Here is a 12,956-nt window from a genome sequence, read left to right as displayed (position 1 = left end):
AAATGCAGGATTTACACAGAGATCTTTCATGCACATGGTGATGGTTTAAATATTTCTTCAAATTTTTTATATCGGAGGATTATTCTTCACTTTCTAAGTTCGGGATCTAACACTCATGGTCTCTATTTAATGAATAAAACAATTTCATTCGCAACTTTTTTGGCAAATTCAAAATATCTGCTGGACAAGAGTCAGTGTTTCGGGGTTTTATTGATGGATTGCTGACATTACAGCAGTGTAGTAAAGAAGGCTTTGTATGTACAGTGGACATGATCAGTGAATTATATCTCCCAGTGTGTATAATCACGCACACAGTAACAGAGGCATGACAGAGTTCACATTTCCCTGAGTTTGACAAACACACTGCTCTTAAAGAACTTCAGATGTTTCAAGTTTAGATGTAACCCTCATGTGACTCAAACATCTGCAGGATTCCTTCTTCCATCAATCTACTGTTCATTTGATGGCACCAGAACAGAACAATCCACAGCAGAACTTTAAAGGGATAGTTCACCCCAAAATGAAAATTCATCATTGACTCCGAACCTGTATTAATTTCTTTGTTCTGCTGAACACAAAGGAAGATATTTGTAAGAATGTCAGTTACTAAACAGATCTGATCCCCCCCATTTACTGCCACAGTAGGGAAATAAATACTATGGGAGTCAATGGGGGATAAGATTTGTCTGGGTGCCGACATCTTTCCAAGTATCTTCCATTTTTTGGGTGCACTGTCCCTTTAAGGAGGAAGAATGTCATTGTGAATATCAGAGTGTTTGTCCAGCTGATGAATGATAAAACATTGACAGCCAATCCAAATGGATCTGAATTTAAACAACATTTCAAGTCAAGGAAAGCAGATCACATGCTTAGAATAAACAACATCATCATCTGTTGATGTGGAAAATACTTTGCATGATAGTTCTGGTTTATGGCGTAAACCTTTAAAGTGAATCTTACAAATGTTTTGCAGAATGAGGGTCGCCATCTTCACTTCATTTTTGTTCTGTCACATGACGAGTCAGCACCAGATCTGAGACAGAGGATTACTGTCATCATAAATATAACATTAACAATCATGACGATGAAAATGTTTCTACGAATGTTTCTCAAGCACACTTTATCTCAGGCTTTAAATGGATATAAAAACAACACACGCACACACACACACATGTCATTCAGACAAAGATCATTAGTGTGTGTCGTTGTCCTGCTCTTCATCACTGTGTGCGGTTGTGTTCTTCAGTCTTTCTGAGTCTTCTGTCATGTTTGTTTGGTCATGTCGAGGGCTAACGGTCTGTGTGAGAGGATTCCTGCGGTTAGACCCCGCTGCTTCTTCTTCTAACACGTCCGGCAGAAAGTCCTCAAGATCCTGCAGTATAGACTCCAGCAGCCGTGTGTCTGACGGTGGGGGGATCGTGGTCATGGGGTCTGTCTTGTGATTGACAACATCCACTACACAGTCGTCTAGGTTGAGCGTGCGGACGGGAGAACTTGAGAATTCTAGGCAAGAGTTTGAAGTGGTGTTGACGGTGTTCCCCGTCTCAATCTGCTCGTCGTCGAAGCCTGCAGCCGTTTGATCAATAACATCCAAGACGCGGTCCAGACAGTCGATGGTCCGATCGCTGTCACTGTCAATAGTGATGATTGTGGGCGAGCGCTGCTCTCTCTTTCTCTTCCGGTGTCTCCGTTTCTTCCGCTGATGAACGTGCGAGTCGGACGCTTTCCGCTCAAAGACAATCTCCACGCTGGGACTACGACTGAGCCGTCGCTGCCGGCCGCGCTTACGTTCTCGGTGTCCCGGCCGTTTCTCTGCAGCTGTTGATCCCTCTCCGTGCTGGCGCTGGGCGGCTCGCTCGAGGTGGCGTGTTTTATACTTGCGTTTGCCGCTGGGTTTGTCCAGACGACATTTTTCTGAATGCGAGTCTGCGCTGCTGCTGCTGCTGATGATAGAGCGTCTCCTGCGCTTGCGGCTCTTCCGCGACTCACGGGAACGACCACCGGGACACCGGGAACCGATGAATGACTCGGAGTCGGGAGATCTGCTCCTCTTTCTCCTCTGCCCTCTATCTTCATCCCAAGAAGAATGCGAGAATCTTTCCGTAACAGGATGAGAACGTTCTCGGTCACTACTGGTGCCGTGTCTGGATGGTGAGGCTTCACTACTACTCCAAATGGACATTGGACTGTGGTCTGACCAGCTGCCATCTTGACTTTCTGTGTGATGTGACGGTTCCCACGTCTGGCAGTGCTCCTTTGTGTCCGAGTGTTGATGTAACTGGTCTTTGGGTATCAACTCAAAGCCGTCTCTTGATCTGTGGCGATGTGCGTGTTGGCCCCCAGAGGATGGGGACCGGCTCCGTGAGATTCTCTCTCTGCTGCGCGACGGCTGCGTGTGAGAGTCCAAAGGTGTGAGCTGGGGACTGGATGGTGGGGCGGGTCCTGGGGAGGTGGCGGGGCTACGCTGGTTCACGTGGGACTGGGATCCCTCTGCTTTTAGCACTCTGGCTTTTGTGTCCGTGGCATTTGCCTCCTGCTCCGCTTCAGAGGAATCAGAGGAGAGCTGAACCAGCTCAGGCGTCCGCTCGGCCATGGGCTTCACATATCCCACGATCAAACACTCTTCCTCGTCTTCATCTGCTACTGGACGGCCTGACATGTTCGCAACAAGGGCGGCCGGTTCCAGCGGCGTGTCTGTGCTGCCGCTCGGCTCCGGACCCTCATTCTGCGATTGGCTGGAAGAGTGGAGGAGAGTGGAATAGGAGGGACCAGGTGTCTCATCATCCCACGCTGATTCACTCGGCAAACTGTCTGCGGCAGTCGCTGGAGGAGGGGGTGGAGCTTGTTCGTGATGAACAGAGGGATTGGCTGTCACGTTATCATCACTGGCATTGTCATCATCCTGTGAAGGAAACACAAAGTGAGGTCAAACCCAGAATACACACATGACCAGTACAGTATGAGCATGACAGTGGTTTGTGATGTCAAGCAGGAGTTCCTCACCTCAGAGATGGCGATAACTGAGGAATCAGAGCTACTGCCCTCCTCGTAGCTGGGGGCGGGGCAGTCGTAGATGGCCTGCTGATCATACGTCTCCATGCTGAGGGTCGAGCGGGCAAAACTCACCAGCTCATGCAGGAAGTGGTCAGTGCGTGCTAACAGAAAGGGGCGGAGCTCATCCCGGATGGCCGACTCCTCCATATTGTAGTTTGTGACGCGGGACATGATGATGTGCTGCACGATGTTCACTAGCGAGCCGTGCGAACCATACAACACCGTCAGCTCACGCTGTAGCCACGGCACAAGCCGCCGCAGACACGGTGGATTCTGCCGCAGGAACGCAGCTGAAATGTCCCTCTGCCTGGTGCCGTCCCTCATGTTTCGCACGCGCACACCAGTCCTGTAGAGGGCGCGGCGGAACGCTACCACGTCCTGGTCCCGCAGACGCCTGAGGCTCCGCCCCTCACCCCGCCCGCTGCGGCGCGCCGTCAGACGCATGACCATCTGCTGCACATCTTGGTTCCCCGTAAGCGCTGCAGCGTCGGACAAACCATCAAACATCACGTCGTCATCCAGCGGGGAAGAAGCGGAAGGGGCGGGTTGTTGCAACCTGTGGCTCCTCCTCTCTCTGCCTCTGAGCACTCGGGGGCGGAGCACACGCTCTGGGGGATCACCCGCAGCGGGCGTTCCATTCTCAGGTGGCCGGAGCACAAACTCTTTGAAGTCGTTTTCTCCTTTGACGGAGTGGAATATGGAGTGGAAAGGCTGCTTACAGAGCGGACACTCGGCTTTGTTCTTCGACCACTCGTGGATGCAGGGGAAACAGAACTGATGCAGGCAGCGGTCCAGCGACGCCACGTTTTTAAAGCTGTCCAGGCAGATGGGACACTTGGAATCCGGAGAAGCATTGGCCAGCAAACGCTGAGAAGATTTTCCTCCGCCGTCTTTCTTTTTCGCACGCAATTTTGTCTTAGAGGGCGCCATCTCCTACAACACACATAAGATACAAGACGTTAAACGTTGATCTGTTATCTGTTTGTCTCAAACACTGAATGGTTGTTAATCTGAACAGGTCAAGGTGTAATGACAGAAGAAAGATTCGTTCACTGAAACAGTCGAACAGACACTCTAAAATTGTTGTTTTGTAAAGTGACTTGACCTGAAACATCACTGCTTCATTCAATGATTCTTTACTGAGGTAAGGCTGGGCAATATGAAGGTACACTCATATTATAGTATGTTAAGTAGCTTCTACTTAAACATATACATTTTTATACCATTTTTAGCATAACTTAAAAACCTTTGTTCATGCAACACAAAAATATAAAAAACAAGAAAAGCTCGAGTACATAAAGTGAATGGAAAAATTTGAGCTGTACAAACTACAGTTAAAATTAAATCAACGTAACATGGATTTCGAGTGCAAAGAACGTAATATTATCAGTACAAATGCTGTGAGGAATACCCAAAGGTTTGATTATTCATGCTTTTTAAAATAATAATAAGCACTTTTGGGGCAGTTATATAGCTGTTAATGAGATGTACAAAGAGATTTAAGATGTATTTAGTATTATTGATGTTGTTTTGTTGTGTATAATCCTTTTTTAAGTAAAGTTACCATTCAGGTGATTCAACCCATCGTATTTCTAACCTCAAAAATGCAGTATGTTGTGTTTTCTGTGGAGAATAATTCAATGACCGTCCGACATCAAATCAGTCATCAATTATTTTAATACTGTTTCTTATAATAATATACTTCACTAGGTTATTAGAATATTAAGGTAAATGAATTAAAAAATGTAAGTACAGCCTACATAAGCACTGTAAGTTCATTGAACTCATGCTACGTAATCTTTTAAGTAAAGAAGGACAAGTGAACGATTTGTGTAAACGCAACAAAGATTTTCTTGTTTTTCTTCTTAAATGTAATTTAATTAACGAGCATGATGCAGAAATAGTGCACTGCACATATATTTAAATAAAAGTAAACACATTGTTTTTTACAGTGTACATACTCTCGTGACCGCAACAGATTTATCTAGTCCACGTATACCAGGGTATGTGAATTATTAGGTTTGGCTAATTTACATGCAATACGTTGGATGTGAGATTGAATATATTGAAAAAGTGACATATTAACACACAGACCAATCATCTCTGAAAGCCATGAGATAAGGGAAGTTAGAATATTTTCTTATGGTTTTTGTCTGGCAACAAATTAACAATATCGTAGATTTACACTAAATGAGAGACCCGATTCAAACTCTACTGCTCAAAAGTGTAGGATCACTAACTCATTCCTGATTTGTGCTTTTCCACATTTGAGAATAATAGTAAACCAATCGAAACAAAAATCTCACTGTGGTCATTATGTGAAAAAGCATAAATCCATTAAAAAATAAATACAAATGTAGTTTTCCAATGAAAGAAATTAATATGTAGCCACATATTTAAATGGATATGTATATGTTTTTGTTTAAAAAAGTAATTTCAAACAGGGAAACATACACATTCAATTTGTCCTAAACCTTTGACAATTGGTGTATGTAAAGCATATCATCACAAAGACTTCAACCCAACAGACACTAAACAAACGAAATACTTTAAAATGCACTGTTTTATCAAATCACCGATTTTATTCTGCTCTTCTTGATGTTTTTTGTCCTACAATATCTACCATACTTAATGTATGAAGCCAGTGTCTGTTGTCTTGACGTTTATGTACATGTATGATTGAATATGCACAACTACCCACTACCAAGTTTTAAATGTGCACCCTGATATTATATGATGTACATTGAAAACCATGTAAACACCACAGTGATAAACCAGTACCTTTTTTTTGTAATCACATACTATCATTCTACCAGTGTACCCCCATCATAGATTATGTGAAGATTAAAATGTCAAAACATTCACATATCTCTGAAAACAGTGACATGATCGACGTCATCATATCCACATAATGACAGAGAACGACTTAAGAAAACTACATTATTATGCACAACTTCACACAAAATGAAACAAAGTATGGATTAAAAAAAACATTTTTACAGATAAAAACGAAAAAGAAGAGAACTATGATCCAAAATAAAACATAAAACAGAGTTTGCATAAGACACATTCTCACCTGATAATCACCTCCACATATCAGACGCGCAAACCATTGAAATCCTGTCGAACACACTCATAAACACACTTATGTCACTCACACGTGTCTTTTACGCCAATTAAAGAGCAACATTTAAGAAAATAAACATTGAGAACCAACGAAACGAAGCTGTTTAGCACTGCTGTTGAGAACACAAGCAGCAGAGCGACGCTTCCGGTGGTGTCACACGCATGCGCGCCTCACGCGGTCTGGAGCGGAGCTGCAGTGCACTTGCGCAGACAGTTACGACACAAACACGAGAACAAAACTACACCATAAACATACAAACGACAAGGAATATTGTAATTAAAATGTGCAAAAATTGTAGCATTTACAATACTATGACATAGTTTAATATTTCAAATAAAACCTAGCCTCGTATGTGTTAATGGGTTTTAATGCTCCTCAGTTGTTGAGCAAACAGCATAAAACATTTTTACGACGCAATTTTAAAGGGGTTTTAAATGGGTGTTGGAACTAACAAACAAGCCCACTGCTGAATAAACACATTTTACTCTTATATAACCTATATAACCCGTTGCTGAGCTCTCCACTTCCGGTTGTTGCCATGGCGATCAGTCGTGCTAAGAAGCTAAATGTGCTAATGGACTGCCTGATCTGAAATGAAACGTGTTCTTTTGCCTAAAACACAACCAACTGTTAATGATGATCGTGAGTCGACGGTGTTTGGACAGAATATTCTCAGTTGTAAGTATCAGATTCTGATATATTTTACAATCATAGTTTTAACTCATTAGCAATTAAACTGAAATAAAGACTCTTCTAAAACAAGCAGAGTTATTTACAAATTTATGGTTTTAAGTTATTAAGGGTAATCGTTACTGTTGTATGTATATCTTGTACCCTACGTTTTGTGAAACGAAAATACACGAAGTGTTCATCACTATATAAATTACTATAATATATAAACAAAAATGAAAGTATTTTATCAGACTTTTAATTCTGTGTTGAGAGGTTCGTTTACTAGTCTACAAAACTCAATATAGTCAGGTTTGTAATGACAAATGTACAAACGGTATCGAAATGCAAAGTTTATGACGTGATGACGTAATGACATTGAGAGTTGTGTTGCGCAGGTTCTTCTGGCTGTGGTTCTCTTATCTTGGGGTTTTGTCATCTACAGCGCACGAGCTGCTGCTCAATGGGAGCTGGAGAAGAGATTCCAGATTCATTCATAAAATCCCGAACGAAATGACTGCTGCTGTGACATGTGTCCGGTTCAGTTCCTCTTACAGAATTCACAGGACTTTTGACAGGATTTGCATTCGGAGAGTAAAAGATCCTCGGGAAATAAAGGAGAGATGTGAATTAACACCCTAAACAAATCACACCATCAACTAAATGTTTATCATTTGTATAATAAAGAGTTTGATGTGATATGACTGTTGTTATAAAGATATGTGTACAGCCACAAGGTGGCGCAATGCACCAGAAACACTGCAGTATGTTCGTCACAGTGTTTATAGTGTTTGTGTACTCACACTGTTGCACTCACTCAGTAAATATGTTAATCTATAACAGTTTATGTTGTACTATGCTTAAATACAACTCTTGAAACAAATGTTTATAGTAGCCAATATTGCATTTGAGAAATAATGGTGAATTGTTGAAATTTCAACATTAATTAAGGGAGCAAAGGTGATATTGATGCATAAACAGTGACAAATTAACAGTTTGTTTAATGGTTTTCATGTGCTCACTTGCTATCTGGGCTACTATTTATATTATGTTGTATTAATGGTTTCAACTAAGAAAATTGATTTTATTGGGAAATGTAACCTGCCATACAGAAGATAAAGTGTGACAAACCGTCAGTTTTGTGAAGACATTTTCGGTGACACTTTAATAAGTTGCAATTTGTTAACAATTAGTTTATGCATTAGCTAACGTAGACTAACAACTAACAATTCTTCTACATCATTTATTAATATCAATTCATGTTAATTTCAACATTTGCTAATACATTATTAAAATCAAATGTTCTCACTGTTAACATTAGTTAATGCACCATGATCTAACATGCATAACTGTATTGACATGAACTACCATAAACAAACACTAAATGCTGAAAAATAAAAATTTTAATCGTTAGCTAAGGCATTTACTATGAACTAATAGCACCTCATTGAAAGTGTCGACAAGAATTCTGTACATTGCGGCACACCACAGTGGAATATAGAAGTTGCGTTCTACCATAATGTTATGTGATGTAATGTCTAATTACGAAACGTAAACTTCTGAATGTATCTTTCAAATACGGTAGAACGGAACTTCTATATAGTCAACCACAGCGGTGTGCTGCAATGGCATCTGCTAAATGTAAAGTCCCAGTGAATTAAAAATGACCATTCTTATTTTTTCATTAGATATTGCAGCGTTTATAGTAAATAGTTTATCAATGTGGGTGATTAAAATTCATGTACCCTCATAATTTGAAAATGCACTTCCTCCCTGAAATGACTATCCATCAAATGACGTAAATGAGACGGTTTGGGCGGAGCATCCGTTAACTCCTCTCCTTCACCTGTCAGTCTGCTGCCAGTTTCATTTAAAAATGCAACAGTTGTTTTGATATATCCAATCAAATCGCAGTGAAAAACGCCCACTAATATTCTCCTTTGAAATTCCTTTTCACTCGGAAATGCGTCAGAATACTCATTTATGCAAAAGTATAAAACAAAACTCAAAACAAGCAATAAAAAGTTCAACATTTCACAGTCACAGGGGAAATATTTGAAAAACCTGACTGTCGAACCTGGTAAAAGTTAATACAATCTCAAGGAAGTATGGAAAGACAATGGCATGTTCAAATTTCATTATGTCCATCGATTCTCATTTCTGAAATACTTCATTAACCTTTATGATGTTCTGCATCTCTAAAACAAATGGATTTCTTGGATTTTAAAGGGTTATCAAAGGCTATACGTTGCAGAACCTCAGGTAAACATCAAGGGTATTGAGGTGTTACTGCTTGGAGACAAAAAAACTGCTATGTTTTATGAGTTCATGATCAAATAACTGTAATATAAGAAAGTAATGCAACACATTAACAGTTGTGCTGAATGGCTGCTGTGTGAAATCACTCTTGCTCATGTTGAATAGATGTAAACAATAAAAATAAAGTGTGATCTGTACGGGATGTTTATGAAACAGCAGGTGATGTGAGGAGACTTTCATGTGGTTCTCCAGATCTTTCTGTCATGTTAATGAAATGATTGAATGAATGAACGGCTCTTTTGTGCTCGTGCGGTGCTCACCCATTTCATTAGAGCTCCGCCTGAAACCCTCAGCACCTGATTATTCATCTCAACACAAACAGACACAGAGAGAACCATCTGCCCTCATCTCTGTAAAAGCCTCATTTATAATCACGGTGTGTGTGTGTGTGTGTGTGTGTGGTCACGTCTGCACTGCACCTGTCCTGCACACAGATGTGTGTGTTACTGTTCAACTTCACTGTATTTATTGAAACAGTTCATGTGTCATTGTTATTGTGTTCAATAACTTAAGTTTTTGGAAAAAAGAACACAAATACATGGTGTGTAGTGAAGACATGCAGGCGAGCAGTGACACACTTCAGTGCTGTTAGATGACAGGATTAACTGCACGTACACTGAACATCAGGAATCTATCAGAAGATTTATTCAAGCAGTTTCAACCTTTAAAAGGATATAGATGAATCAAACTGTGTATCTGTATCAGCTGCACAAGACACATCAGTGACTCTCTCTCTCTCTCTCTCTCTCTCTCTCTCTTTGATATCTAAAGACACACAGATCTCTCTCTTCAGAATACATGTTCTTTAGCTGGAGAGCTGTTGACTCACATGAACACCTGATGGTTTGTTTCTCTTTCAGAAGACAGCGTTCTCTTCCTCCATACATTCAATGATGTTGTGTTTGTTGTTTTTTACTTTTTCTGAAATAAGGTATTGGACTTGCTTTTTATTATTATTTTTGTTGTCTTCTACTCATATTTACGTCTCCAATATATGAAACTATTAGAGTCTAGTAGTCTTCTAATAGAGTCAGACAGCAGTATTTCTCTCCTGATTATATAAATAAATATTATTTCTCTATGATTACTGTCAACGCTTCACTATCGCTGAGTTTCCTGAGACTACAAACACTGACACTCATATACAGAACAGCAGATATTACAGTACAGTTAACACTGACCTGACTGATGCTTACATGTCTCTTTAATGGCTGGAATACACAACAAGACTTTTTAAATCTGAACAGACATCATAGACTTGCAGCCGTTTGAAAGTTTCAGAAAGAAACACAGTAACTGATCAAATCTGCAGACTGCAACAAGTCCAGACGGAAATCTGAGCGAAAGTCTCGTAGTCTATTTTAGCCTCAACAGCACAACACTTCTTCATTCTCAAGATACTACAGCGTAACCAGAGTTTAACATTTAACATTTAACATTTAACAGTGTTCATCTATAACTGTTATTAATAATAGAAGTGAAACAGAAGAGAAGAATACATTGACTTTCACAGCACATTTTAAAGACACATTTCGTCGTCTTAGAATAATACGGTTCTATCTGCGGTCTGAGTAGTTTTTAGGTTTTGAGCTTTAAAGTTTCAGCATTTCATACAGCAAAAATGATATGAGGAACAAATCTCTTTTAAACATGAAAAAGACAGAGACCCCAAATGTATTCAAAATGTACAATACCAACATTTTATGAAATTTGTAAAAATAAAAAAAATTGGATCAGGTCAAACGCAGATAGAACCTTCTGACCTTCTGGTTTAGAATGATGAGGTTCAATCTGCTAAACTTTCTTTAAAGCATCACATTTTCAAGCAACACAAACTATTTGCTTATTACTTTGTTAAGACATGAAATTATTGTATAATAATGTGTAATAAAAGGTACATTTACATGGTTTTTATGACACTTATTTCCTATTTTAGGATGCTTCTTTCTTGTTGAAGTTAAGCATAAAAGGCCGTGCTTGAATGGATGTATTATTCACAGAATGTGGGACGGATCAAATGTCTTTTTAGAGATGAGTATGACTGAAAACTCTAATGGAGCGATTCATGGAGGCTCTCAATAGTTCCCGGAAGTTACAAGTATCGGACTAACTGAAGTGAACTTCTAACCCATTTAAAGACGAAAATCATTTTATGAATAAAAAAAGAAAGAAAACAAAACTTCCTGGAACTATCTCAAGGCTCCACGAATCACGTGACGCTCCAGCGTTTTGGACTTACGATGGCAGAACTCTATCTCAATGGCTCTGATAGAACCTTATATATTTCGATTTTGTAGAAAGAACCTTTTTGTTTTCTTCCAAAAAGTCCCAAAATGCACACATTAAAAAAAAACATGGCATAATGTCTGAATATGTGAATAACTCAATTTTGACCGAAATGTCAGAGAGAACCTTATAATTCTAAGGCGATTTGGTGTAGAGATGTTAGTTGGGGTCACACAGGAGATCAGTGCTGTTAGACGGGCTCAGGACTCCTGGGATACTGGTGTAGTCCTCAGACTCCTGCAGCAGCGCTGGTTTCTTTGAGTCTTTACCGGGTGCTGCAGCACGTTTGCCTTCCAGCCAGTATGTCACCATGTCCCCTTTGCCCTGTCAAAGCACACATGAGAGTGAACGCCACTGCACCGCCTCACCGTGACACTGTGACCCTGCTGTGATGACGTGTTCTCTCACCTTCACCTGTGACACGCCTCTACAGGTCAGCGTGTATCCACCGATCTCCTCCAGCAGGTAGAACGTGCTGCAGCTGCACTGAATCTTTAACGCTAGAGAGACCAAAGAGAAACATCTCCGACCATGAGCACAAGTGTCATCACATGAAAAGAATATAATTCAATATGACAACAACTGCTGCATCACAAGAAAGAGCGCATCCGTACCTTCGCTGGTGGATTCCATACGAGACGCTGTGTTGACCGTATCCCCAAACAGACAGTATCGTGGCATCTTCGTTCCTACAACTCCTGCCACTACAGGACCTGATGGAGACACCAGAAGAGCTCCGGTCACACCAGAGGAAGAGCTCACAAACAGAGACTATTTGTCTAGACTTTGATGATGTCAAATGTTAGTGGAAACCCTCCGTGTGACATGTGATGATCCAGATCTATACAGTAGTTTTTGATGTTTTCATTCATGTGAGACGGTGATGCTGACCCGAGTGTATTCCAGCGCGGATCTGCAGATGTGTTTCTGGTCTGTGGGGGATTCTGAAGGTCTTGCAGACAGACACCAGGTCAAGAGCCATGCTGGCGATCTCTGATGCGTGAAGAATGCCGTTCACTCTGGGTACCCCTGACACCACCATGTCTGCAACACACAACAACTACACATTCAGACACAATCAAACCTCATGCTGTCATATGAACATGCCGCGCTGCACAGATCCGTCTGCATACAGAGTAAACAAGCACTAACAGGCATCCCCGATTGTTTCCACTTTATAGACGTCATAGTTGTCGATGATGTCATCAAAGGTGGTGTAGAGTTTATTGAGGAAGTCCACGATCTGATATGGCGTGCTGGAGCTGGACAACTGTGTGAAACCCACGATATCACTGAGAAACAGAAGAGACGACACATGAGACAGAGATGAAATCTGTCCGTGTGTATGTATGTGTGTGTGTGTGTTTGTGGGTCTCTTGTATGTCTGCGTGTGTGGTGTGTGTGTGTGTGTGTGTCTGCGTGTGATGGTGTGTGTGTGTTCACCTGAAGAAGACAGTGGCACTGATGTAACTCTGAGCTTGTGAAGGTTTTCCCTGTCTCA

The 12,956-nt window shown here is 41.0% G+C and overlaps 2 protein-coding genes and 1 long non-coding RNA gene across 3 annotated transcripts in view; 1 reads left to right on the top strand and 2 right to left on the bottom strand.

Annotated features, from left to right (window-relative positions):
- Nucleotides 1-191: 191 nt before the first annotated feature.
- On the bottom strand, nucleotides 192-6,318 carry toporsb (topoisomerase I binding, arginine/serine-rich b). The gene is made up of 3 exons (XM_056732350.1): nucleotides 6,131-6,318; nucleotides 3,004-3,987; nucleotides 192-2,902 (listed from the first exon to the last, which is right to left on the bottom strand). The coding sequence occupies exons 2-3, from the start codon at nucleotides 3,982-3,984 to the stop codon at nucleotides 1,193-1,195; spliced, it is 2,691 nt and encodes an 896-aa protein (XP_056588328.1). The 5' UTR covers nucleotides 3,985-3,987; nucleotides 6,131-6,318; the 3' UTR covers nucleotides 192-1,192.
- Nucleotides 6,319-6,705: 387 nt separating this feature from the next.
- On the top strand, nucleotides 6,706-7,549 carry LOC130408923 (uncharacterized). The gene is made up of 2 exons (XR_008904793.1): nucleotides 6,706-6,859; nucleotides 7,249-7,549. It is a non-coding gene; the product is annotated as an uncharacterized LOC130408923 (long non-coding RNA).
- A 2,806-nt stretch (nucleotides 7,550-10,355) lies between these two features.
- The window catches only part of LOC130408879 (atrial natriuretic peptide receptor 1), a 10,219-nt gene continuing 7,618 nt past the window's right edge, over nucleotides 10,356-12,956 (bottom strand). Inside the window, exons 19-24 of the mRNA XM_056732358.1 lie at nucleotides 12,899-12,956; nucleotides 12,608-12,747; nucleotides 12,347-12,499; nucleotides 12,070-12,168; nucleotides 11,864-11,955; nucleotides 10,356-11,779 (exon numbers count right to left, since the gene is read on the bottom strand). The exon at nucleotides 12,899-12,956 is cut by the window's right edge and continues 30 nt beyond it. Of these exons, the coding sequence (XP_056588336.1) occupies nucleotides 11,615-11,779; nucleotides 11,864-11,955; nucleotides 12,070-12,168; nucleotides 12,347-12,499; nucleotides 12,608-12,747; nucleotides 12,899-12,956 (707 nt within the window). The 3' untranslated portion in view covers nucleotides 10,356-11,614. The remainder of the gene's footprint in view (nucleotides 11,780-11,863; nucleotides 11,956-12,069; nucleotides 12,169-12,346; nucleotides 12,500-12,607; nucleotides 12,748-12,898) is intronic.

This window comes from Triplophysa dalaica, chromosome 20 (assembly GCF_015846415.1).
Source record: "Triplophysa dalaica isolate WHDGS20190420 chromosome 20, ASM1584641v1, whole genome shotgun sequence".
Lineage (NCBI taxonomy): Eukaryota > Metazoa > Chordata > Actinopteri > Cypriniformes > Nemacheilidae > Triplophysa > Triplophysa dalaica.
Note: the sequence above shows the minus strand (reverse complement) of the source record. Positions and strands in the feature narration are given on the sequence as shown.